At 40.4% G+C, this 27,301-nt stretch overlaps 1 protein-coding gene and 1 pseudogene across 1 annotated transcript in view; one reads left to right on the plus strand and one right to left on the minus strand.

The window, feature by feature from the left end:
* CFAP58 (cilia and flagella associated protein 58) overlaps positions 1 to 27,301 on the plus strand; it is a 104,858-nt gene that overhangs the window by 10,972 nt on the left and 66,585 nt on the right. Inside the window, exons 4-9 of the mRNA XM_090279427.1 lie at positions 2,408 to 2,564; positions 3,425 to 3,619; positions 7,839 to 7,976; positions 9,953 to 10,112; positions 13,595 to 13,677; positions 18,041 to 18,232. Of these exons, the coding sequence (XP_090135553.1) occupies positions 2,408 to 2,564; positions 3,425 to 3,619; positions 7,839 to 7,976; positions 9,953 to 10,112; positions 13,595 to 13,677; positions 18,041 to 18,232 (925 nt within the window). The remainder of the gene's footprint in view (positions 1 to 2,407; positions 2,565 to 3,424; positions 3,620 to 7,838; positions 7,977 to 9,952; positions 10,113 to 13,594; positions 13,678 to 18,040; positions 18,233 to 27,301) is intronic.
* LOC150010598 (U4 spliceosomal RNA) lies at positions 4,417 to 4,498 on the minus strand (annotated as a pseudogene).

The following is a 27,301-nucleotide window of genomic DNA, read 5'->3' on the forward strand; positions in this document are numbered from 1 at the left end:
TTTCTCCACACCCAAGAAATCTTAATTTACAGTTGTATTAAACTTCGGGGTCTATAAGAATCAGTACTACTGTTTCAAAGTGCATAAAGATTTTAGGTTTACTTCTCTCAAATGTGTGTGGAATGGAACTGGCTGCTTTTCTGGCCCAGATTTCTAGCTACTCCCATATACCATGCACCGCCCCCCCCCCCCCCCTCCCCCGTCGCCCCACCGCCCTGCCCCATGCATGATTAGTAGCATCACCATCTTTCCAAGTTCTCAAGTTCTCAGGTTCTTGGCCTGAAAACAGAGTTGCTCTTTACCCCTGCCACTCCTTCTCCCTTAAAACTTTGTCTTGTTGATTCAGTCTTCCTTTCTGTCTTTCCTCCATATTGCCTGTGCTGCTGCCTTGGTTGGGACCTCTCATCCTCTTCTGGATTTGGCAGTAGACTCCTAACTGGTCTCCCTGCCTTCAAGGAGAGACATCTCCCCTCTCTACTATCCACCACATACCGGACTTGTGATTCTGAAACATGTACCTGCAGGTTTCCATCTCCAGCATAAATACCTTCGCTGGCTACCCATTCCCAAAGGATAAAGCCCGAAGTCTTGAACATGTCTTTCAGGGCCTTCCTAGATCTGCCCCAGTCAGAATTCCTAGACTCATATCCGGTGATGCTGTGCTTACTCATGGCTCCATACCTTTGAACCTGTTTTCTGTGCCAGGACTGTTTTTCCTTCTGTTCTCCACATAGTAAACAACTGTGCGTCCTTCAGGATTCATCTCAAACACTATCTTAACCTCATTGCCATCAGCATCTCTGTTCCAATTTCCTCCCCACCCCCAGACCCAATGACCAAGTAGAGAGTCACTGTGTTCTTTGTTTCCATAAGACCCATCATCTACCTCAAGTATGACATCAATCACATTGTATTGAAATTCTTTGTTGATGGGTTTCTGTGCCCATTAGGCTGTGAACTCCCCAAAGAAAGACACCTTTACCTTCCCTTTAGGAGTCTAGCACTGTGCAGGCCATGCAAAACCTTGCATCAATCAGGAATGAACATACGCTTCCTTAGGCATCTAACCAAATCTAACTGCTGTCTAGGTTTCTTATGATTTTAGATGCATTTATGCAATGTTGATACATAGTTCTAAGTATAGGTATTGGGGGAGGGAATAGAAAGACAAACAGAAGATGTGGTGCCCATCATAATGGACTCTATTTTCTTATCAAAGAGGTCAAGCATAATCAGAGCAACTACTGATGAATAACCTGAGGGGACTGATTCAGTCAGGAGGCATTTTAATGAGAATTGGCTCATAGTTGAGGAGGAAAACTGAAGAAACTGTCCAGCCCAGAATTTTATCTTCAACAGTACACTCAGGCATAGCCTCTCTCTTCATAGTAACCTTAGAATTTGAGGTTTTGTTTCTGGAGGAGTTTCAATGTGGTTTATGTTATATCAAAGTGTTTGGTAAATAAATATAATTAAATTATTGTGTTTTGAACAGTCCTTTAATGACTGTCAGCTGCACGGGCCTCTGCTTTCTCAGCTCTGAAGTAGCTGACTTGCTCTAGACAATTCTGCTGCACAAGTCATATCAGACATAGTTTTTCGGCTTTCAAAATACTAATTCTGCAGAAAGTCATGACAAATTATATGTAACGGTTCTTGAAATGCAGAAGTAACTGGTTTACAATTCAAATCAACAAATATTATTGCATACTCTCAAAAAAACTGGCATCATGAATGATTTTCCAAATTTTGTTGTTGGAAACACTTGATATGGGTTGCATTTCCTTGGGAGAAACTATATTCTGTTGGTGAATGGATAGAAAAATGGCCATGTGTATTATTTGCTTATGTTTATGCTTCACTTTAGACCTTATAGCTATAATCATAGCTCTCCAGCGAACAGAGTAAATAAATAATTTCCTAAATTCACATGTCCTTATGATTAATTACAAGAGTGGACAATAGCAATTATAGTCTTATTGTAACAAATTCAAAATAATACAGAAGTGTGGAAACCTAGGAGTAAAGATCATTCCCCCAACTCTCCCACCCTAAATTTCACTTTTCAGAGATAAGTCACCAGTTGGTGTCTGTTTTTCTGGACTTCCATAAAAAGTTCCTATAAAACACACACACATACACACACGACACTGTAATTTCTTAAATATAAGAAAAGGGATTATATTATGCATGTCATTATTGGCACTTCTTCTTCTTTTTTTTTTTTTTTTTGTTAAAAATTCACAAATAGCTCCCACGTCAGGGCATAAAGATCTTTCCCTTTCACACCTGAATAGCAGTCATCCTTGATCTGGAGTCTTTCCCGTGAAAATGAGCTCTGAGGATGATAAAAAGGCCCCCTGAGCAGATGGCCATTTAGTCTGACTCCTGTGTTCTTCCATTTTAGTATCCGAGATTTACTGAAGTTCAAAGAAGAGGTGACAAAGGAGCGAGACCAGCTCTTGTCAGAAGTGGTGAAATTACGAGAGTCCTTAGCTCAGACCACTGAACAGCAGCAGGAAACGGAGCGAAGCAGGGATGAGGCAGAGCGCGCCATCAGTCAGGTCAGCTCTGCCAAGGAGGGCACCACGAAGGGACATGACCTTCCAGAAGGATGTTTTGTCCTTCTCCAGTCTCCCTCTCTCAGACTTACCCCTGTTGCCCAAAGGAAGCACCCGCTGTTCTGCTTGTTTCTCTGGCTTGTTCTCATAAGGGTGGTTTCACTAGAGTCACTTTTTCAACATTCTGTGTCTGAGAGGTCACTAAGGCAGGGCACTGCTTACAATTCTGGCCCAAGAAAGTGTCCCCTGTGAAGGCCGGGGTGCCCTGCACCCGGGGATGGTGAAAATAGTTCCCTTGAGCCTTTTCTATTGTAAGGAAGACATCTAGCTGAACCCTTCTGAACACTTGTATTGTCAGAAGTCAAATAGATAATATACAATATGAGTCCTGTCTCTAGGAGAAAAACAGGAGACCTTTTTGAGCATGAGGTAAGAGAAAGGCCTTTCATAGAATTTAGCTTTCATGATAAAACTATAGTGCTTTCTTTAGCAATACCCAATACTCATGTAAGAAATGATTTCATGTTTAAGCTAGTTAGCAACATTTTGTTTCGTTCCCAATGATGGAGGGTTGGATGAATTCCTTCTATGTTTAACTTCTCTAGATTCTGGGATTAGCTGGATTTTATACCTTCTTTGTGGATTTGTTTCCCCATCAGGGTGGACATTTAGTGTCCAGGCTCTGAAAAACAAAACATAATATTAAGAAGTTTTTGTATCGGGATTCAAAGAGGACTGTTCTGTAGGGGAAATGCTACCACAAAATGAAACGTGAAGGATTTGAGACGGAGAAGCCCTGCTGACTGAGACTTGTCCTGGGGAGGGGCTCATTTCTCTCCTTCCCGTTCTTTCTGTGCCCATAGTTCCGACAAGAAATCCAGCAACGTCAGAATGAAGCTATGAGGGAAACTCGGAAGAAGGAAAAGCTAGAGAAAGAGCTCAAGCAGACTCAGCTGGATATGGACACCAGGCAGACAGAGATTAAGGCCCTGCAGCAGTACGTGCAGAAGAGCAAGGAGGAGCTTCAGAGGCTGGAGCAGCAGCTGAAGGAGCAGAAGGTGTGTGGGACAAGGGCTGCCCTGGGGGTCCTCACAAAAACAGGAATGATGCCTTTATTTGTGGTCCATTGGCACATTTTGTATTTTCTTTGGAAAGCAGCAAACTCCCTTCACTGTGAATGTTGGTAACAAGACACTTAGCTCTTTGAATGGCTCTTATGGGCAGATGTGTGCCCTTCTTTTTATTTTCAGCTCCAACAGGTTAATTTCTTTTCAACCTTTTACTAATGTATGATATAATAGACATAGAAAAGTATGTAAGGCACACGTGTACAGCTTGATGAATTTTCTCCACTTGGTCACCTGCATCCTGCCCAAGAAACAGTACCCCAGGTAGCCCCTCATGTCCCCTCCCCCAGAGGTCACCTCTATGCTGAATTCTAAGCAGAGGTTAGTTTTGCCCACTTCTGTACTTTACAGAAATGAAATCACACAGATGTACTCTTTTGTGTCTGTCTTCCTTTGCACTATATTCTGTCTGTGAGATTCGTTCATTCATTCATATATAGAACCACGCTGTCCAATATAGTAACCACTAGCCACATGTGACTATTTAAATTTGCTATTTAAAATTAAATAAAATAAAAAGTTTAGTTCTTGGGGTTGCATTAGCACCATATCAAGTGCTCAATAGCCAGATGTGACTGGTAGATACCATATTGAATACCATGGATAGATAATATTTACATCATGGCAGCAAGTCTTATTGGACAGAGTTCAATAGAGCATTCACTCTCATAGCTGTATAGTATTTCATTGTGTGAATATAACATGATTTATTTTTAACAAGTTTGTTTTTTATTTTATTTTATTTTCAATTAGTAATAATCCTGCCTCAGATAAACCTCATTGACTATGATACTGCCACTGCACAAAGTTTAACGGGCTTATTTTATTTTTATTTTTAAGTATATTTTATTGATTATGCTGTTACAGTTGTCCCAATTTCTTTTCCCTTTACTCCCTTCTGCTCCACCCAGTATCCCCCTTCCCTCCAGCAATCCCACCCCCCTTAGTTCATGTCCATGGGTTGTGCATATAAGTTCTTTGGCTTCACCTTTTCCTATATTATTCTTAACTTCCCCCTGTCTATTCTGTACCAACCAATTACGCTTCTTAGTCCCTGCACCATTTCTCTCCCTCTCCACTGATAACTTTCCAAATGATTCCCATACCTATGATTCTGTTCCTATTCTGGTTGTTTGCTTAGTTTGTTTTTGTTTTTATTTTTACTTTTAGGTTCTGTTGTTGATAGTTGTGAGTTTGTTGTCTTTTTAATGTTCATAGTTTTGATCCTCTTTTTATTAAATAAAACCCTTTAACATTTCATGTAATAAGGGCTTGATGATGATGAACTCTTTTACCTTTACCTTGTCTGGGAAGCACTTTATCTGCCCTTCCATTCTAAATGATAGCTCTGCTGGATAGAGTAATCTTGGTTGTAGGTCCTTGCTTTTCATTACTTTGAATACTTCTTGCCAGTCTCTTCTTGCCTGCAAAGTTTCTTTTGAGAAATCAGCTGATAGTCTTATAGGAACTCTTTTGTAGGTAACTATCTTCTTTTCTCTTGATGTTTTTAAGATTCTCTCTTTATCTTTAACCTTTGGCATTTTAATGATGATGTGTCTTGGTTTTGTCCTCTCTTCACCATTTTTTTAAAATGTGGATTTTCCTTTGTTTTACTTAGCCTAGCTTTCACATCTTCCCTTCTGCATTTGCTGTACTTAAGCATATCTGTCAAGTCTGTGAGCATCTTTATCACTAGTGACTTGAACTCTGTATCTGTTAGGTTGGCTATCTCCTTGTTGCTTAGTTCTATCTTTTTGGTCATAGTTCTCTGTCTTCTCAACTTGACAGGCTCCTGTGTTTGCCTCTGTGTCTTAGGTAGAGCGGTCACACCTGTACATTGTCAACGGCAGAGCCTTAGATATTCATCAGTATGGGGTGACCCATTTCACCACGTTGTGGTGCTTTATGTGGGGGAGGGGACTGAGAGGGAACAATGCTGCTTGCTCAGCACTTGCCCCTTTTCCAGGCACTTCTCCCACTTCCTGTATGGGACTGGTGCCTCTCTAGCTGTTGCCCTGGTTGTTGTTCCCAGAATGGGTGGGTCTGTGGATGGTCTAGGACCGTGGGGGCCCTTTAAACAAGCGGACTCTGCTGAGAGACTGGCCGTTTCTTCCTCCGCCCCAACCCCCAGTGATTTTCACTGTCAGAAGCAATGAGGCTTGATTTTCCCTGGTGCTGGAACTATGAAGCTGTGCAGTCTGGTCTGGTGCTGGGAGTACTCCCCAAGTGTCCCTCCCTACTTTTTTTAAATGTGTGACTGGTCTTTCTGTCAGCTGGGTGCAGCTGCTGTCACCACTACACGAGTCCTCTCCACCCTGGCTCCATCCCTCCTATCTGTCTAGATGAGTATTTCTTCTTTATACCTTTGTTTGTTAGATTTTCATGCAGCTCAGTTTTCTGGAACTTTTGATTGTCTCCAGTTTTGAGGTAGTTGTATTCCTTCTTCACTGTATAGAGTAGATGCAGCATGTCTACCCACGCCTCTATCTTGGGCAAAGTTAACAGGTTTATTCTTAACTTTCAAGTTTAGGGAACCATACTCAGTTTTATGCACTTTAAATAAGGTCCTTTTTTTTTTTTTTTTTTACATTACCCTGTAATAGTGGTTTAAGGTAACTTAGTAATAATTCTAGTCTGTCATTTCTCATTTCTTAAAGAAGCAATTCATGTAATTGGAAAAAAGTCATTTCTTGAAAATATTTTCTCTGAGGAAGTTTCCAAAGAATTTCCAAGCCATATAGCATTTTTCTATTTAAAAAATAGATATTAGAACACATTTCTTTGTCAGTTGCTTTATTTATTTTATATAGAGCCAGAAATAAAATAGATAATGCACAATGCATAGTATCCTTGAGAAAAATATGAGACTTCTTTGAGCATGAAATCTGAGAGAATTTTGGACAGCATGATAAAACTATAGTGCTTTGTTTAGCAATATCTAGGACTCATGTAAAACAATTTCATTTTTAGCATAGCCAGCTATATTTTATTTAGTCTCAATTGATGGGAAATTGGATGGATTCTGTTCATGTTTAACTCTTGCTTACGTAAAAGTTATACTGACATTTGAACCACATGGGTTTGAACTGCACAGGCCCTCTTAGGTGCAGATGTTTTTCAATAAATATACAGTTGGCCCTCCTTACCTGCTGGTTTCACCTATGCAGATTTAACAAACCAAACCATGAATCAAAAATAGTATTTTTGATCTGCACTTAGGAATCTGCAATTGGGGATCCGCAGTTGCAGACAGCTGACTGTATGCATTGTTTGGTGCCACTTTATACAAGGGAGTTGAGCATCCATGGGTGTTGGTGTCTTAGGGGGTCCTGAAGCCAATCCCCCTGGCCGCTGAGGGACAACTGCAGTTAAGTTTTGGCGAAGTCAAAAGTTATATGCGGATTTTCGACTGTGTGGGGTGGGCACCCCTGACCCTTGCATTGTTCAAGGGTTGCCTTACGTATCTATCTTCTGTTTTTTCTCCTTCAGCACATTTGATATTCTCCCATCTCCCCAATTTTCTCCCAAGAGAAACTTAATCCTCTGTTTTTATAAAATTTATAGTTAAGGTATGGAAGAGGAAAAGCTGGCTGACACTCAACTCAGGCAGATAGAAATCATTCTACTGCAATTCCTCCCTTTGACTGGAGTTGGATTAAAGGGGAATTGTCTCTGTGTTGGTGTTAGTGAACGGTTCTGTTCCGGAAAATGTAGTAGGCATGTTAATGCAGGATTTGCTTCTGAAGATGTAGCTTCTAAGACCCACAGCAGATAAACCTCTTTTGAATCTCTAACTCATTTGCGATGATTATAGCAATTGTTGTGTATGCAAAGCCTGCCAAATGGCAAACAGGTATTAAAATATTTATCTACCACCTGTGAACACAACTTCCCAAGGCTCTCAGAAAAAAAGAAAAAAAAATTCTCTCTGTGTTATTCATTAAAAGGCATTATTTTCCTCAGCCGTTTAACATTCATCATATTTGAGTGGGTTTTAGTGCTTTCACTGGGGATACAGAACCATTTCTACAAAGACAAAAACAATTTGGCTGCTGTGATTGTCCCAGGAGGTTTGCAAGGCTTCCTTTGTGGACACACAGATATGTGATCAGATTAAAAAGCATTAACCAGCTCTTTATTCCCCTTCCAGATATTGAATGAGAGAGCTGCAAAGGAACTGGAGCAGTTTCAGATGAGAAATTCTAAACTTCAGCAAGAGAATGAACAACACAGTTTGGTTTGTGAGGAGCTATCTCAGGAAAACCAGCAGAAGGCATTGGAGCTCAAAGTAACCATCCAGTGACAGATCTATTCCCTAGCACTCCCTCCCTCATTTCCTTTTAATACTGTATAGGTTTTCTATGCAGTCAAGCCCTTGGTTCTATATCTTGAGTTATCGTTGATACATAGACAGTAGACATAAGCCTACTGTGATTGCTTTATGCCCAGAAGCAGATAGTGTGTAACTTCCATTCTTTCTTACTTATAAAATTGCAAACCTGCTTATTGATCATATGATTATGCAAATGCTTTCCAAAGTGAGCTCAGATGTTCATCTCTGTAACTTAGCTTTGCAAGTCACCAGTTGCCCAAAGCTATAAACCATTTACATGAGTGAATAGCAAAGAAACAAATAAGTCAGATTGCATTTTATTACTTGTATGGAGAAGGTGGAATGGGTGGGGTGAGGGATGGACTGGTTCTATTGGGTATTTATTTCCAGGATTGTAGAAGCGTGATTTTCACTCTGTCCAATGCAAATTTCCTGTTCTCCCTCTTCTCCTCGAAGCACACTTGCAAATTAAGTTTGGACAACAGTTTTATGCTTGGGTACATATTTTATGTCTACATGCTTAACAGGGCTGCTTTATGTTTATCACTAATTCTGAAAATCTGTAAACCCTACTCTGATTATGTTAGAATATTGGGTATAGAGTGAATGACCTATCAAGGATAATACTTAGATTCGAGTACTGACTCATAGTTTTTGCATCATAGGCCCTTTTGAGAATCTATCAGAAGCGTGTGTACATGCATACATGCACACGCACACACACTTACTGTATGTCTTTTATCTTGTTTTGCATGACATCTCAGATGTCTCCAGGATTTTTCTGAAGTCTAACCATGGGCTCTGAATTAACAATCACTGACTTAGAACATATTGTAATTGAAAGGGCTTTAGGTCCTTAATTAATTAATTAATTAATTAGGTCCTTAATTAATATGGACCCTGTAGGACCTGAGGCCGAGGAACATGCAAAGCAGTCCAGAATGGTTTGGCTGGAAAACACTCTTGAGGAGAATGCTGTAAGTGGAAGCAGACATGAAATGACTACTTAAGGCAAAATAATATATTAGCCCCAAAGGTGAAATTAAAGTACAAGTACTTATGCCATTAGTTCTCTCCTTTGATATAACTCGAATGGGGCACCTTGAAAGATGATAGATTTTTGTTACCAGATCCTGAACAAAAGGGTTTCTACTTGTACTGATAATCTGAGGATAACATGTCCAGCCAAGTTCAGTCTCTTCAATGTCAAAAGCTGGGGATAATTGCTAACCTTTATTTGCACAAGCGTCATTGGTTGCTTTCCCAGCAATTTCTAAGAATGGCAGCATTTTGAAATATGAATTCAATTTGAATTTTTAAAAAAATTCATAAAACTTGCAGTCCATAGACAGACATCTGGTGCTTTCTTTTGCTAGAATTGTTGTTTTGTTATCTTTGGGAATTATGTAGACTTGACATATTAATGTCGCCCTATCTGCCTGTCTGTGTGTACACCCATAGGTTAACATCCTCTGAGGAAGAAGAACCCCTCCTCTTGTGTATGTAATTGCACCATAGTGGTCATGTGGGTACAAAAGCATATTTGAATATTTTATGGCATGTTAATGACCTTCTGAGAGAGATCACTGTGAGCCTGTGAAAACTGCTAATTGAACATGGCATCTGTACACAAAATTCACACAACTCAGCATTCTTATCTTGTTTGATTCAACATTTAAGGGTGCCCTGAGACATCAGGTTTAATCAGTCTTTTCATTAGTTTTAGCTTATAAGGCCACATATTTTATTCAGAGAACAGGTTTTTTCAATTTTTCTCAAAACCAGACTGTATGTTTTGATTTAACCTGACAGAACAACTTCACACCGACATAGGAAGAATTTTATTTTATTGGTTCCGAGTTTACCATCTTCTAGTCACCAACCCTTTATTCACGGAGTGTCCCTGATTCATTCTTTCTCACTAACTGCAGGCCAAAGAGGAAGAAGTTCATCAGATGCACATTGACATCGGGAAGCTCAACAAAATCAGAGAGCAAATCCATAAGAAATTGCACCAGATTGAAGATCAAAAGGCAGAAGTGGAGCAGCACAAGGACACTCTAAAAAATCAGATCTTGGGATTAGAGAAAGGTAGACCAAGAATCATTTTGTACTTTTTAAAAAACTCCTTTTTATTGTATTTTTTCCATTACCATTTAACCCCCTTATATTCCCCCTGCCACATCACCACTCTGTCGTTCATGTCCATCATTTTGTGCTTTTTACAATTCCTTTATAAACATTTTACTGATGAGTAATGTCATTCGGCAACCCAGGGCTCTGTGAGTACAAACCCAAACCAGGCTGGATGAAATCAGTATCTCAACGTTCAGACTGGTGAGTGGGCAACAGGGAGGGAAGATCATTTTGAATAACTTAAAGAATTCTTCCACAGGCTATACTGGCACACTGTAGGTCCAGCCCAAAGTATTGCTCGGTATTTGTCAGTGGAGTCAATAATATCTATACTGCTACGTCTGGGTTCTACATGACCTTTAGCACTAGTCCCTTTTCCCACAGAGGATAGAGGCTAAATTAAAATGACTGCCCAACATTAGCAATATTTGTGGCAATGTTGTTCCAGGATCTTCTAATTTCTTTTCTCTGTTAGTACTTTATCAAAGGGCAAACAGTTGTTCTACCAGCTCTCCCATTGGCCTATGGAGGAAAAATTTAAGTGCTATGGAAAGTCGTGTAGTACAGAAAAATCCTTAAGGGTACAAACTCTGGAGTCATGTCTGCCAAGGTTCAGATCCCACCTCCATCATATTTAGCTGTTGGGGGATAAAATGAATACACATAAAACACATGGTGACAAGTGTCTAGCACATAGTAAGTGCTTAGTAAAGGCCATCTAGTATTATCCAGATAAATTACTATTTATATAAGTAATAAGGCAAACTACTACGTCATTCTGAAAAGAATATAATTGAAAACAGGGTATACTAGTTACATCTGGTGTGTCAGAAGAAGCTCTGGACTTGGAGACAGAGGATAGTGTCTGAATTCTGCCTAGACAAGAATACGGGAGCCGGGAACGCTACATTCACCCACTGGGGGCTACTCTGAGTTGTAATCACCGATAACATGCCTAAAAGCATAAAAACATACATATAGGTAAAATCTAAATCTCCAGATAAGATTATTAGGAACAACTGTCGTGTACACTTTGAGAAGTGCAGCTATTTTTTTTTTTTTCTAAGACATCTGGAAAAAGTCTTTTATCTCGACAGTTTCTCCATTCACTTATTCTTTCATTCAGTAAATTGAGTGCCTCCTTTGCTCAGGCACTATGCTAAGCATTGGGTACATGGAGGTCCCTGTCTGCAGCATGCTCACAACTTTGCACGAATTTACAATCTTACTTCTACAGTGACAGATAAGAAGAACAATGGACCCCCTAGAGCTTGTTCTGTAACAGGTGCAGTGACTTTCAGAACACTCCCATACTTAAATTTCTGTTATTTTTGCTTGCTGAAGTTCTAAGCTTCGGAAAAAATTATGTATTTGGTGTTCAGCCCAATTCTTCCTCCTGAAATCATGCTTACAGAGGTCATCGCACTCTCTCTTCTGGTTATTTTATAGATATCATTAACCATTACTTCATCTCAGGGACTTCTTGCTTTTAATCTGCCTGATCAGTGTGGCATTGGACATGATGTTTAGGAGGGTGGGTCCTCCATATGTTTTTTATATCACAAATCCTGAGAAATGAACTGAAAAACTGCTAATAGGAGTTCAATAGGATGGCAAGTTATAAAATAAATATATTGGTATCAGTAGCTTTCTTTCATACAAAGAATCAGTTAGAATATATGATGGAAAAACCCCTTTTTGCAATAGCAACTAATGTAATAAAGTATCTATGAATAAAGTTATCAGGATATCTGTAAGACCTATATATTAAAAGTGCTATAGAATTCTTTTGAGGGGTGTACAGGAAGACTTGAAAAATGGAGATGTTCCTGGATGAGAAAACAATGTGATAACAGTGTAAATCTGTCTAAATTAGTGTACATATTTAATATTTCCCATAAAAATTTCAGTGAGTTGTGTTCCTGGGACTTGAAAACTGATTCTAGCGTTCTTCAGAAGAATAAACATGTGACAATAGCCATAAAATTCTGGAAGAGCAATGAGGGAGCATTTACCTTACCAGGTGTTTAAGTGCATTATAAAACTTTAATAATTAAATAGTATAGTGAAGATATCTAAATAAATAGATCAATGGAAAAAATAGGAAAGGCCACAGAAAGACCCAAGATTATAATTTAAGATAAAGGTATTATTTCATACAAGTGTGCAGGGTGGGATGGTTACTAAAAAAAATGGTAGCATGATGTATAAATTACTTTTTTGGGAAAAAGTTAGCACCAAATATAGAAACCATAAAGCCAAGATTGAGAAGTTTAATGAAATAAAAGCTATGTTTTTTAATGTACCAAAGGCTATATGTAAAGGAAATTTGACTGAAATATTGTCAGTCAAAGAGTTAGTAACCTTATGATACATAAAGAGTTCTTAAAAATCCACAAAAAGGAGAAACAATTCATGAGAAAAATGGGCAAAGGGGAAATGTGGGCCATTTGAAAAGCAGAAATACAAATAAATGGTCATTAAACATGAGAAAGTAGACAACTTCACTACTAACCAAAGAAAAGTAAATTAAATATAGGCATACTGGTTTTAATAATCTATCAGATTGTCAAGGATCAAAGAGAATAATACCCAGTGGTGGTTTGGGTGTGGAATTAAATTGCTATTAATTTTCTGGGGAGAAATTTAGCAGTAGGAGAGAAATACCTTTTTTTTTTTACCACCCCCCCCGCCCTTGATTCAGGACTGTTACTTCTAGAGTAACAAATGAACAAGAACTTTTACAGGATCATTGCTTATAATTACAGATAAGTAAATAAAATGGAAGCAACTTAAATGTTAAGAAGGGGGATTGGCTAAATAAATTACACATTTTCATGTAGAGAAATATGGAGTAATTAAAAAATCTGATGTAGATGCACATTTATAATATAGAGAAGCATTTATTTTATGTTTGTTAATTGTAAAAGCAAGTTACAAAACAATAAGTGTAATATGATTTACTTTTGGCATATATATATATATGAATGTATATAGATTGAAAATTAAACACACAAAAGAAAAAATCTGGAAAGAGATATGTCAAAATCTAAGTAGATTGTGGTTGATTCGAATTTTTCTTTTCCCTTACTTTTATTTCTAATTTTCATGTTTCTAATTATTTGTATAATAAGAAAGATTTACAAAGAGTAATAACTTTTTAGAGTCAGAGAATCTGTGCTCCAGTCTCAGCTCTGTCACCTCTTGGCTGCGGACCCTTGGCATGTGACTTAGTCACTCTGTGCCTCGGTTTGCATCTGTTCAGTGAGACAAGGAAGACCTATCTCATTTATAATGAAGATTGTGCAACAGTTATAAACAGTAGTTTTGTAGCAAAAGATAAACCTATAAAACAGCTTGTGTATCCCTTTGGCTTTGGCAGATTCTTTCTTAGGTTGACTTCATATTTATTGTTATTTTTCTCTCTGGTGATTTAGAGGTGGAGGCTTTGAAGAAGCAAGCAGAGCTTGATAAGAAAGCAATGGATGAGCTTCTGAGAGAAAAGGATGTGTTAAATAAGGTGAGTTTGTTATGGTAACAGTGGTAAATAAATGTCTTCAGTGCTATCATATCTGCCTGTAACAGGTTGTATGGGAAATGGAAACTCTGAGGCAAACAAAAGTAGATTAGGATAAATAATAGCATTCAGTTCTCTTCTAAGCAGCTGTTTGCAGCCCAGCATTCCACTGGCTGGGATTTGAAACTGCGTTACCACCTATGAGCACAAAAGAACTTGGGAGAATTATCACGTAAACTAGCAGGGGATTTCAGAGCGTTTTGTGGATTCTGTTTTTATTGCCGGTGTGTTTTGGCATCCAAAACTGCCAAAGTTGATCAAGGTTTCTGAGTTTAATATCTATAATTTGCAACTTTTGCTAATCTAGAAAATACCACTGACTGCTAATACAATTTTAACTTGAGGTGTTAGGTACAGGGATGGCTGGTTGGTGACATGAGGTCTCTAACTCTGCCTCCCTCTTTTCAGGATTGTTGTAGGTTTGGGGTTTTATTTCAGCCCTTATTTCACCTAGTCTTTGAGCTCAATACGGTCCAAAGCTGAGGGAGGGGTTGGGGAGCTTGAGTCCTGGACATCCTTCATTCAAGCCAAGACCCGCACCCCACTTTTCCCTCCTCTTTGTACCTAGAGGATTCCTTCCATTGAGAGTCACTGTTAGGAGATTAACTACTTTCAAAGATAGAGTGTTACCGAGCAAACTGGGCCTTGTTCATATGGTGCCTTGGTGCATTACCCAACAATTATTGTTGAGAAAAGCAGGTCTTTATTTACAATATTCCAAGCTTGATGGGGGTGGTGGTGCTGGGAGCACTTCAGCTCAGAGCCCTATCCTCCCACAAGACCCAGCACTTCCCTTGCTCCCCAAAAAGCTATAAACCAAAACCAAGCCCAATAGTTCCCCATCCCTTATCTGCCAGCTCTCTCCCTCAGAATCTGGGGTGCGTTGTCATCAGTCTCTGTATAATAGCAGGAAAGTATGTGCCATGTTACACTGGATCATGGTGAAGTCGAGGAAAGGCACAAGTCCTAAGAGAGTGTTCTTTCCATATGTCCTGAGTTCTAAGAGCCCAGATAGAGACTGGATCTGCAAGGCAGAGTCCCTGGTGGCTTCGGAGTCAGCTGGAGCGGGCACAATCCAAGCAGCAGCACGCCTGCTTTCCTACTAGCCCAGACTGCGTGGCCCAGTCCTGACTACAAATGGCACAGCTGCTCGCGGCTTCCCACATGGCTACTACATTATCCTCCTACATCATGGCTGCTACAGCTTGCTCCTCCTACATGCTCCTCTCACATCATGGCACCCCTCCATCGCACGTCTCCCCATCATGCTCCTTTCTCATGTTTCTTCCTCTCAAGGCTTCCAGCCCTTTCTTTTAAATCCTGAAAGTCACATAGACCTTTTGCTCTGGGTGTTGGCACAGCTATTATCTAGCTACCATCTTGCCACAGATATGCAAAGCACCTTAAAAGCTGTATTATCTCCTTCCCCCATCTCCCAAACCATGGGTGGGGACTTTGGGGATCCCTACCTGACTCTGTTACAATAGGATAAACTTTCCTGCTCAAGGATTTCCTTCAGGGAGGAAAAGGTGATTGGCCAGGTGAAGAGTGGGAAGGCTGCTTCCTAAGCAACAGCCTAATGGCTTTTGGCCAAGATAGCTTCATCTCATCCAGGTAGATACAACTTGTATTTGTTCATTCTGACTTTTCATTACTTCTTTAGGTTTCCCAGAACTGAACCAATGTTAATAGAATTGATTACCCTTTGACTAAAAGTGGACTATTTAGGGAGTCTCAGGAAATAGTATTAGATATCTTTACATGAAGATCACTCATTAGGAAAATCATTGAATTTTTTTTTCATAATCCTGGGAACTGTTTTTCTTTATTCTATAAATTTGTACATGTAAACAACATTATTGGATTTAGATTTTTAAATTTATTTTTTAACACACACAATATTTAGTCCATTTGTATTTTATATATAGTGGTAAAGAACCAATAGATTTTTTGCCACAATAGAACATGTAGCACAACATTGCTTTTACATTTATTTGTTTGATTTGACTAACATCAACTCCTCCTTTAGGGCAGGGTATACTTTTTTTTTCTTTCCTGGTCATAGCATCCTTAGTGCCTATCTAGGAGAACACTCAACCTTCTGCAGGTATGCAGTCCACTTTTATTGATAATACGTTCCTTCCTTACTGACTTGAAATGCCACCTTCACTGCCTGAGTGACACAGTTTTTACAGGCAGCAATGTTAATATATTTTGGTTCTTTCAGTGTCCTGTTGAAGTGGCTTAGTCTTTTAAGAGCAAATGTGTAGGTCAGTACCTGAAGCTCAAGGTGACCTTTTCCGTTTTCTACGTCATCACATAAACATGGTTTAATGTGCGTTTTACCTGTTTTCGTTTCAGTGGTTTTCAGACCTGGTGTGGGTCTGATTGGTTAGAGATTGGGAAGGGACTACAAGGTGTCTCATGGGACCCAGGAACTGATAGGAACCTGGCCTGACATTTTTGGGATACACAGAAAGCCCTCTCTCTTCACCACTAGTCTTCGGCTGAGTTTTTGCTTTCTTCTCCTCTTTCAGTGTAGATGATCTTGCTCTGTTTCCCAGTCCATGTGGCAGGAAAACGGCTATCATCAGTCGTTCCCAAGTTTACATCTTCTACTGAGTTACAAAGGTTGAAAGGTATATTTCAAAAGTTGCTAAGAAGGGTCATTTGGTCCGCTCAGCTCTGGCTAGAGGCAGACTCTCTCGCATGAGCATGGCTGCCAGACTTGAGTGCTATTAACTCTGTATTTCAGGGAATGTTAGGGTGGTTGGCGATGCAGGTGGTGAAAGAATTCACAAAGAGAAGAAAGTACAGAGAGTAAAGTTTTATTTTACTTTCCCAGGAGAGGAAAAGGGCTAGGTGCGGAGATATGCACCAGCCCCGAGGGGTTAGGGCTTTTGTCTCTTGTCAGGTAATGGGGCGGCTGTAGAAGAGGATGTTTCAGTTAGGATGCCACTTGTTTTGATATTAGCTTTGGGTGCAGGGTTTGCTCTGGTTGTTATGGTCTGGAATGCTGGAGCCTCTGTGCCTTCAGGGTGCTTCCAGTAATTTTCTAGTCCTGAGGATAAAGGCTCATAAGACAATTAGGGTCAGTCATACTTCATGGGGTTCAACCAGCTCTGGGAAAGAGGGTCTGAGAAAGTGGCTTTAGTCCTATGAGGGAACAACTTGGCTTCTTGCACAGCCAACCCAAAGTCTTTCTATGTCAGCCTCAGAAATTATCAGCACAGTTTTTTTTTTTTTTTAAATATAGGGGCCTGGGTTCCGCCCCAAATCTCTCTATTCACCATCTCTGGAGTTCAGACACAGATATCTGCACTTAAAAAATAAAACTGGTTTAATTTTTTATTGTGTTAAAATACATATAAGACAAAATTTATTATTAGTGACATTTAGTCCATTTGCCACTATCTAGTTCCAGAATATTCTCATTACCCCAAAAGGAACCCTTGTTCCTGTTAAGCAGTTCTCCCCACTTCTCCTTTCTCCCATCCCTGAAAACTACTAATTTGCTTTCTGTTTCTATGGATTTGATTATTCTGGATACTTATATAACTGGAATCATATTATATATGCATGGCCTTTCATGTCTGATGTCTTTCACTCTGCATAATCTTTCTGGTCTTCAATCATGTTGTGTTCCTTTTCATACTGAATAATATTCCACTGTATGGATGTACCACTTTTCCATGATCTCGTCATCAGTTGATGGGCATTGGGGTTGTTTCCATCTTTGGGCTTCTGTGAATAGTGCTGCTGTGTGGAGGTTTTTGTTCGAACACCTGTTTTTGATTTTTTGGGGCATATACGCAGGAATTAAGTTGTTGGATTATATGTTAACTCTAGGTATCTTCATTTTTAATAAGCTGGTTTTACTTTACTTTGTAGTCAAAGCCTGTTACATGATTAGTTCAGTTCTAAGCTCACAAGAAAAAGACTAGAGCTGGAATGGAGGTCCACTTTGGTGTCAGCCAGCCCTTGATTCAAATCTTGGCTCCACCATTCCCCTGTAGCATGAACTTGTAGGCAAGGAGTGTAACTTCTCAGTCTCAGTTTCCTGGGAGCAATATAGTGTCTACTTCCTAGGGATGTTGTGGTCACTCAGTGCATTCATATGTGTGTTTAAAGTGTCTTGTGCAAAATTAACGCGGCAGCTCCTAATAAGCTATAGAGAATATGATTGTTTTTACTCATCTCAACAATAATGCATCTAATTATTTCAGGGTTGAGGCAGGGGGTAAATTTGACTCCAAACCCCCAAACATGTTGAGTAATGGGGTTGCTCTGTTGTCCTTATTTTTAGAATATGCTCAAGGCCATCAATGCGACCCAGAAACAGATAGACCTGGTAAAGCTCCATGAACAAGCCAAGAAGAACCTGGAGGAGGAGATCCAGAACTACAAAGATGAGGCTCAGAAACAGAGAAAGATCATCTTTCAGCTGGAAAAGGAGCGAGATCAGTACATCAATGAAGCCAGTTATCTCACCCAAAAGGTAAGGCGCTCCTCAGTGATGTGGGTGGAGGGAGCACCTGCATGTTCTTTCTGATCGTCACACTGTGGCAAAGATGATTTATCCAGATCTGAGCTTGTGGTTTACATGGATATTTAAGAGGACTGGTGTTGACTGTTTAAAAGCTGTCCCGGAGCTGGCCCAGCAGTGAATGGGCAAGGCTTGTGTTTGGTGACCTCAGTTTTCCCTTTCTGAGCCCCTTCCCTAACTTCTGGGTTCTCTATCCTCCCTGTTACCCTACTGAGAAAATCATCTCATTAAATGACCTTGCATTAAGAGGTGAGCGAATACTGGCATCAACCAAGTGTGCTACACATTCAAAGAGCATTTTTATTTAAAAAATATTAGGAACCTAAAAGTTCACGAGTGCTGGAAATCCTCCCACTGTGTAGCCGAGTTTCTGACTCTACTTCTCATAAACTGCTTCTGAGGGAGAAGGCCCAGGCAGTATCTTTAAGAATGACTTCAGGGGTTTGGATTTTACTTTAACCAGTTGTCTTAGCGCATTGCCTACATTAAGCAGAAGTGGTTAGACTAGTATTGTTTTTGGTGCATTCACAGATGGCAATGAGCAGAGGTTCAGGACGGGGGTCAGGGGTTCGGGGATGGAGGAAAGTGTTGGCTATGAGGCTGAGAAGAGAGCTTGTGAGAAGGCTCATTTAATGAGATTTTCTCCCCCTAGCAAAGTGCTGTCTGCTTTGATTGCGTAGCTCTCTCTTCCATCTCCTCGTGAAATTTGCAGTAAGTTCTATGGTGTTTACCAATGCTCTCGCGTACTTTTGTTTTATTTTTTGGAGTAGTATCTCAAAGATGACAAGGGGCACAGCAAACACTTGAGTTACAGACATAAAGATTTTTTATAGCTTCTTCCCATTTGGGCTAAATAAGTCAGTCGGTCGGTCGGCAGCCGTCCGTCTCGAGAGACGATGGTGTAGCTTCTTAAGAGTCTATCTGCACCGCCGAGAATGGCTGTGCAGTCCGACTCGGGAGTGACACGGTATCTGTCTCCTCCCGTGTTGAATCGACATCTTGCGATGACGCTGGAGTGTCCTCTCCAGTGAAGCTGAAGCTACAGAGCCTGGGCAGGGTGATATGGAGGGTCTGCTGTTGCCCATGCAGCAGACCCCCCCTCTCTTCGCAGCTGAAGGGTCCAAGGGAAAGACGGAGTCGATACAGCTTGGGTTCAGGTGCGCCGCAGGAGTTGCCGGTGTTGACTACAACGTCAAACCGCCTTAGGGACTCTGGCTCCGGATTTTTTGTCGGGGTTTACTCCCTTAGCCTTTCCCCTGAAGAGGTATGCCGCAAGGCAGCGGAGGTTTTTTGGAGTCAGAGTTTTCCTTCTCTGATGTGCCCTGACTGGAAGATCGAACCAGCGACACTTAGCTCGCAGGCCGACGCTCAATCCACTGAGCTAAACCAGCCAGGGCTAAATAAGTGCTGAGCAGATATTTGCAGAATGTAAGTTTAGAGAAGTACAATATATAAGATCTGTTCAACTCCAAAGGAATCTCATACCCCAGATTGGGAGCCATTGAAATTCAGCATTTCTCTTCTGATTTAATCATCTTAGGAGCTCCCATGATTGATTTACTGACCCTAAGAGGACGAGTTATCAGTTCAGGCCTTCCTATTCTCTGCCTTGGGCTAGCCTGTAAGCCTCTGTATCAGTCAGCTAAAGTTGTAACAAATAACTTTCAAATCTCAGCGGTTTATACAAGTCTTATTTTTGCTCACATTAATGGCCTTTGAAGGTCGGCTGCAGCCCTGCTTCATGTTCTCTTCACTTCAGGCTGCCTCTGTTGGGATGTGCTGGCCTCTTCAGAGGAAAAACAGTGTAGCAGTGGACCTTCGTGATGCTCTCAGTGAGGCAAGGGAAGGGCACAGGGCTTGTTCACTCATATTCCACTGGCCAAAGCAAGTTACATAGTGAAGCCTGATCATATGCCCTGGGCAGGAGTATGATCCTCCTAACGGAGGGATCTATATGGTGAGGCACTGAATAGATCTGGACACGTGATCTGTTGCAACCTCCTACTTCCCCTTCCCATTAGTCAGTCTCTCTCCATTCCTGGCTGCCATTACACTATCAGAGCTAACTGTTAAAAATTCTACTGTGGTCTTACAATTACTCCAGCCTTACCGAGCTTTGTTACCTGTCAGCCACCTAGGGCAGGGCTTCCTAACATTTTTTGTATCACAGCACATGTAGAAAGTAACATGTCTGTGGCATGTGGGAATAAAGAGGATGACACTGTTCAGATCTGGAGGGGACTAACCCAGGGATGCTGGCTTCCCAGGTCCCACCTCACCTGGCCATCCGGTGGGTAGAGTGAATCAGTGTTTTTGTGTGTACCTGTCTTGCATGCAAGACACAGCAATTGGTATGCTCTGACTTAAAAGATAGAGTCTAAGCTCTTTGCTCTCCCTAGAGGGTCCTTTTCACCCTTCTCTGCATGGAAAACTCCTATTCATCCTTCAATACCCAGCTCGTGTTCATCTCTTGGATCAAGCCTGCTCTGACTCCCCAGGCAGAGCTAGTCGCTTCTTACTTTATGGGTTTGTTTATCTCTCTGGAATGGCACCTATTATGTTCTAGTATAATTATTTATTTGAACATTGCTTTTTCTACTTTACAGTGAGCTCTGGGGAGCAAGAACTTTATCTTATTCATTTTCTCACTTCCAGCATGCTGGTAAATAGTGGGCACCCCAAAAGTGTTAAACGAGTAGATCGGTGATGAATGAGAAAAAGAATGCTGCCACTGATTTTAACATAGGATTGTATATTTTTCTGTTTCCCTGTAGAGAAGAGATAGATACTAGTACCAAGTTTTGCTGGTCACAAGTTTTCTGATGTTTAACTGCACAAGATTATATAATGTCTCACCTAAATAATTTAACCCCAAGTCCTTAAAGTATATTTATCAGTTATAAATTTTCTATCTCTTAACCCCAACAGCATATGTCAGTTGCTATAGCAACTTGTGTCATCTCTGGGCTTCTTATGAAGGACGTAAATGCCTTTTTGCTTTTCCTCATATTTTTGTCTCTCTTCCCTGCCACCTCTGTCACATACACACACAACTGTCACTTATTTCCACAAACAGAAAGTTATCTTTTGTGCATGCTATTTATAGGGTATTGAGGAGTAATATCAAGGGCTGGGGAGGATGTCATGAAGCTGATATATTTTCATTTACTTCTAGGGTGTACATTGTTCCAAGTTTATCCTTTTGATTCAGCAATTTCTTTAAAAACTGAATCTATGGAAAAATAAGAAATGCAATGATTTTTCAATATAAGACTATTCTTCAATGTAAATGTGCTACATTTATTTGATACAATATTGTGTACTATTAAAACCATGTGTTTGAAAATTATTTTTTAAAAATGGGAAACATGTTCACAATATGAATCTGTAAAAATGAAATGCAAAATTACGCAAAACAAAAGTAGATTTACAGTTATTTGTACGGACAATAATACACTAATTAATAAATAATAATACAAGAATAAACTGTTTTGCATACTCACAACTGTAAGCCTACTTTTGTCGCACCCTGTCTGTAGGGTACGTGTGTGTAGGAAATGTATTGGAGTGGCTGTGAACATTAAATGAAGTAATATTGTTATAAGTTAGAATAATCTTTGAACATGATAAGTGCTAGTACATGTTTTATAAATACAGAAACAAGTAAATAAATAAATTTGTTGATAAATAGTCCAGAGGTATTTTTAAAGGTGGCATTTGAATGTAGCTATTCTTAGCTTCTTGTTAAATGCCAGTGAGGTGCAGATATCGACAAAAACTTTTAACAGCATCAAACTCAAAGGCTGACATAAAGCCTGATGCTGAAGTAGAAGCAAAGAGAATGGATGAGAATTTTAAAGCCAGCAGAGGTGAATTGAGAAAATCTACTGGGACCTCAACCCATGGTCCCTTGAATTTGCTTCAGAAAAGAGACCGCCTGTGAGGAGCTAGAAAGATGCTTTAGAACTCTCCTGCCATCTCTTCCCTGACTCTGTGTCTCTACTGACCAGGTCTCTCCACCTTCCTGCTATCCAACTGCTTGTGCCTGGCTATTTGGGCAATTATGGTGGGCCCAAAGAACATGTGGGAAGGCAGGGCAGAACTGGTGGCTGCCCAGTGCATTCTGAAGGTGGTGGCTTAGGGATGTGGCAGGGCAGAGAGCTTCACCCCTAAAAGTGAGGCACACTGAGAGTTACAGTTTTCCACAAGCTCCATCAGAGTGCTAAGAAATAGGCATTTGGGCCCTAGGCTCCTACATTATTGCTAAATGAAAAATTACCAGAGATTGGGAGGTGGACAGGGCTCTCCACATCACTGTGTTTCCACCTGTAGTTTTGAGAGTGCATTCTATCACCATTCTGTGATACCTTAATAGAGCTGCTCCTAGGGTGCAATAAATCCTACCTGGCTCAAGGATGAGTAAGGAAAAATGCAGCTTAATGGGGCCTATGGAAAAAATATGCCCTCAAACCACGGAAGGAGAATGGCCTGTGGAAGCCCCAGGGTAAAAGCCTGGCTCTGAAAATTCCTCTATGGGAAGATGTTTAGGTTGAACCCTCTGAAATAGCCATTTTTGTAAGTGAAAAGTAGTTAATGCTCAGTGATTTCGTAAGGTTCAACCTAATGGAGGAAAATGCAGAGAAAAGGTTTGGCTTCCTCCGAAGAGTATTGATATACAAAAAATTAGTGTCAGGTTTCCTCTAATGTAAAGAACAGTGTTTGTTTAGCAGAATACCTTGATTGAACAGTGTTTTTTTTTAGCAGAATACCTTGATTGCTTGCCTTGGTCTGAAAGGTGAGGTCCAATGAACCAGAGTGAAACAAAGGAAAGTAAGAAAAGTAACAGAAACTGGGGACTGGAGAGAGGAGGAAAAGGATCTGAAAGGATGAGAGAGGAGCGTGGACAGCACTAAGTCACAGCAGTAGGTGGGGCTCTTCTGGAAGAGAGGGCCAGTGGGGCATTCCAAGAGGTGTGCCCTGCACTATTTGATTTTAAGTTCTTCACTGGGCTCTGTACCTCAAACCCTCAATGACAGTCTTATGCATCAACTCTGTGGCTGGATTGCACTTTGGAGGGGAGAAGGCATACGGGGTGGTGGAAGTGAGGTAACACATCCTAGACAGGGGACCATATGTGCAAGAGACAAGGTGCCAAAGGAGAATCCAGATTTCTATGGAAACAGAAACTTAAAGCCATAGTAGTAAGTACGAGAAATATAATTCTGTCCCAGATTCCTAGCTTATAGAATGGGGATTCTAGACTTTTTGTTGTTGTTGTTAAGGACAGGGTGACCCCAGTAGGACACAGGGCTATCTTTGGGTTGTAAGTCCGAGATGACATTACCTATAGGGTAAAGCAAATCGATAACTAACTAACTAAATAAATAAAATGAAATGAAAGAGATCGATAAAATAAGGAACAGTTGTAAAGAGACTAAAAAGCAAATGAACAAAACCCAAACAAAATGAAAACAATGGCAGATTAAAAATCCACACTGAAGTTAGTGAAGAACAGAAGTGATGTTGTGGAAATGGAATCAGGGGAGTTCTCTTGGAATGCAAAGGTGAAAAAAAATAAAAGAAGAAAATAATCAAAGAGAAGATAAGAGATAAGAAGTCAGGAAATAGAAACCAGCTTACTGACAGATGGTCTCTGATGGTGAAGCTGAGCCCCAAATCAGAGATGTGATGAGAAAATATTTTCCAGAGATGAAGGGAGCGCTGTGCAGTCAGTGACAGGAGAATCTCATAGAGACTTGCCCTGGAAGAAAGCTGTGTGTGTGTGTGTGTGTGTGTGTGTGTGTGTGTGTGTGTGTATTGTTTACCTACAGTGATGAAGAAAATTACTGTCTGAGAATTAAGGAAGAAGATAAAGCAGAAACTTGGTTGCCTTTATATTTTCATAAGAAAAAGAGTGGAATGGTGGTTATATCTGGGTGGAATGCATAGGTAAAGATTGTTTTAATTTCTTTGTTTTGTGATTTTTTGTATTTTTAAAATTTTCTAAAATGATTATGTATTACTTTAGTATCCTGTCTCCCCCACCCCCCACACCCCCCTGCAAAAGAAAAAAATATTAATAAAACCTTGCCCTTCCTTCAGGGACCAAATCAAAGCCCATTTTCCCCAAGGCATCCCTAATCCCTCTGTACTTGGTTCCCTGTCTGGCAGTTGAGGAAATCCTGTTAACTTATGTTATTTGTGTGTGCCTCACCCTACTTATGAGCTCCTTGAGGGTGAGGCTTATTCAGTCTTGAGCTCTTCATGTTACTTGTTCAATAAATAGGTATGTACTCAAATTTTTTTGAAACCTCATTAGATATCTGAATGAACTAGTCAAAGACTTCCTTTTAGGTGTCCATAGTAAATTCTTCAATAATATGTGTATTGCTGTGGTCTGCCCTTTCTTTAAATTCATTTGAAACATGTTGCTGTGATGGACAACATTATCTTAATTATCCTTGGCAATTTTAGGTGTGAGTGGAAAGGTCTCTTCTTTTTTTGTGCTGCAAAAACAGTGTCAACACTTGCCTTCTGTTTTTTGTTTCTTTCATAGAGAAGGAGAGGTGAAATCTAAGATGCTGAAAGCCCTTTATTACATTTTATTAATTTAACTTGGCACTTGCGAATGAGAAAGAAGATTCCCTTTTGTGCCAGAATTGGATGGCTCAGAATCCCAAACCTTTTCTTATGGGTTTGTCTCAGTCATTTGCTATAATATTGGTGCATGATAAATGACCATCAGATCTCACTGGCAGGCAAACATACGCATGTGTTTCTCACTGCACACCTGCAGTTGCCTGGGTGGTGAGGGGATCTAGGCTGGACTTGCCTGGGCTTGACCCAGGGCTGGACGTTGGTTCTAGTTTTGCTCTCTGTGTTTCTCATCCTTCAGGATGCATGGTATTCTCATGGAGAAAAGAAAGGATGCCATGGACTAATCCAACCACACAAGGATATTTCATGGCACTCTACCTGCCTAATGTTCTCTGACATCCCATTGGCTCTGGCAAGTCACATGTCCAGGCCCAACCTCAACAGCAAGGGCCAATAGACTCTTTCCATGGAGAGCATAGGGGCAGGGAGAGGGAGTGAGTATTTGTGGAACCATAAAATAATCTACTGTACTTTTTATTCTCATGGTTTTTCCTCTGTTGCACTCTAAATTTTACCATTCAGATAAATTGAAAGACACTAGGTATGGCATTACAAGTTGTGGTCCACCATATTTACTCTTTTTTCTGAACTGTTACAAATTCTAGGTAAAACCATTTTTAGTTAATTATTAAATCTGAGGAATATTTTGCACATCATTACTTGGCTCACTTTAGGACCCCTTTTTATTCATTCTAAATATTAAACTTCTGGCTTTGGCCTCCTAGACATTTTACATGCCAAAAAGCAGCCTTTCACAATGACTCCCTAACTTACAGATTGCTTAGCTCTCTGCTTATTTGCCTCGTCGGCAGCCGTCCGTCTCGAGAGACGATGGTGTAGCTTCTTAAGAGTCTATCTGCACCGCCGAGAATGGCTGTGCAGTCCGACTCGGGAGTGACACGGTATCTGTCTCCTCCCGTGTTGAATCGACATCTTGCGATGACGCTGGAGTGTCCTCTCCAGTGAAGCTGAAGCTACAGAGCCTGGGCAGGGTGATATGGAGGGTCTGCTGTTGCCCATGCAGCAGACCCCCCCTCTCTTCGCAGCTGAAGGGTCCAAGGGAAAGACGGAGTCAATACAGCTTGGCTTCAGGTGCGCCGCAGGAGTTGCCGGTGTTGACTACAACGTCAAACCGCCTTAGGGACTCCGGCTCCGGATTTTCTGTCGGGGTTTACTCCCCTAGCCTTTCCCCTGAAGAGGTATGCCGCAAGGCAGCGGAGGTTTTTTGGAATCAGAGTTTTCCTTCTCTGATGTGCCCTGACTGGAAGATCGAACCAGCGACACTTAGCTCGCAGGCCGACGCTCAATCCACTGAGCCAAACCAGCCTATAAGAGTATCAAGCAGAGCTCTTCTAGACAGAAGTTCCAAGAAATGAATAATAATGTGCTTTCAAGGGCTTAGAAGTAAGTGAGGATAGCAAAAGATCAAAGAAATATTGTTCACTGAATAGATGCTTCAGAACGAAATGAAGCTCCTGTTCCTTTGATATTTATTTGATGTTTTATACAGAGCATCTTTAATTGGCTAGAATCCTGGAGAGGAGCTTCAAGGGGACCTACACAAATTATAAGCTCTTTTGTGTTAAAATAAAAGAAGTGTGTTATGGATCACTATTTTCCTGCAGAACAGAATTTGATCCATAGAAAAATCAAACTAATTTGTTAAGTGCTGATAATACAATGTGACATAATGTTAACCTATCACAATAATCTGTTAGCATGTATTGAATGATTAAATTATGATATACTAGGTAACTGTATGGTTGCACGAATGTGCATTCTTTTCACTCAAATCCTCATAATGGCCTTCTGAGGTAGCTATTGTATCATTATATCCCTCATTATGTAACATAATGTAATATGTTATTAAAAGACAAACATAGATACGCTGCTGTACATTTAACTTAGAGGCTAAAACAGGAAATAAGAAAACTAAGACTTAAAATTTCACATGCCTGGGCACATAGGTCCTTTTTTTCAGAGAGTGAGTTTTTCAGTTTCGTTATTAAGGTAAAGACATTGTCAGCATCCAAACCATTGACATTGAGTCAGAAAAACTTATTGGAGAAGATTATTGCACTGATATTTCATCAAATGCAAGTTAAAGGTTTCCAAATTCAGTGACCTACTTTCCTACCCTGCCTTCGTCTATATAATGTTTTGACTACGCTGCAGCTTTCCATAATGTGTTATTGATTTTTATCTCAGTCTTATTTCTATTGGCAGATTGTTTTAACAGAAAAAGAACAGGTAGGAAGAGTAGGTTATAAACTGGGACTGTACCCTGAGAGTGCACTATAAGCATTTTCTGGGCTCCTCTAAAGCAGGTCTACAGACACTGGGAGCTCCAACTCTCTGGCTGCA

The sequence above is a fragment of the Furipterus horrens genome, unplaced genomic scaffold (genome assembly GCF_987537825.1).
Source record: "Furipterus horrens unplaced genomic scaffold, mFurHor1.1.pri manual_scaffold_5, whole genome shotgun sequence".
In the NCBI taxonomy this organism is placed as follows: Eukaryota; Metazoa; Chordata; class Mammalia; order Chiroptera; family Furipteridae; genus Furipterus; species Furipterus horrens.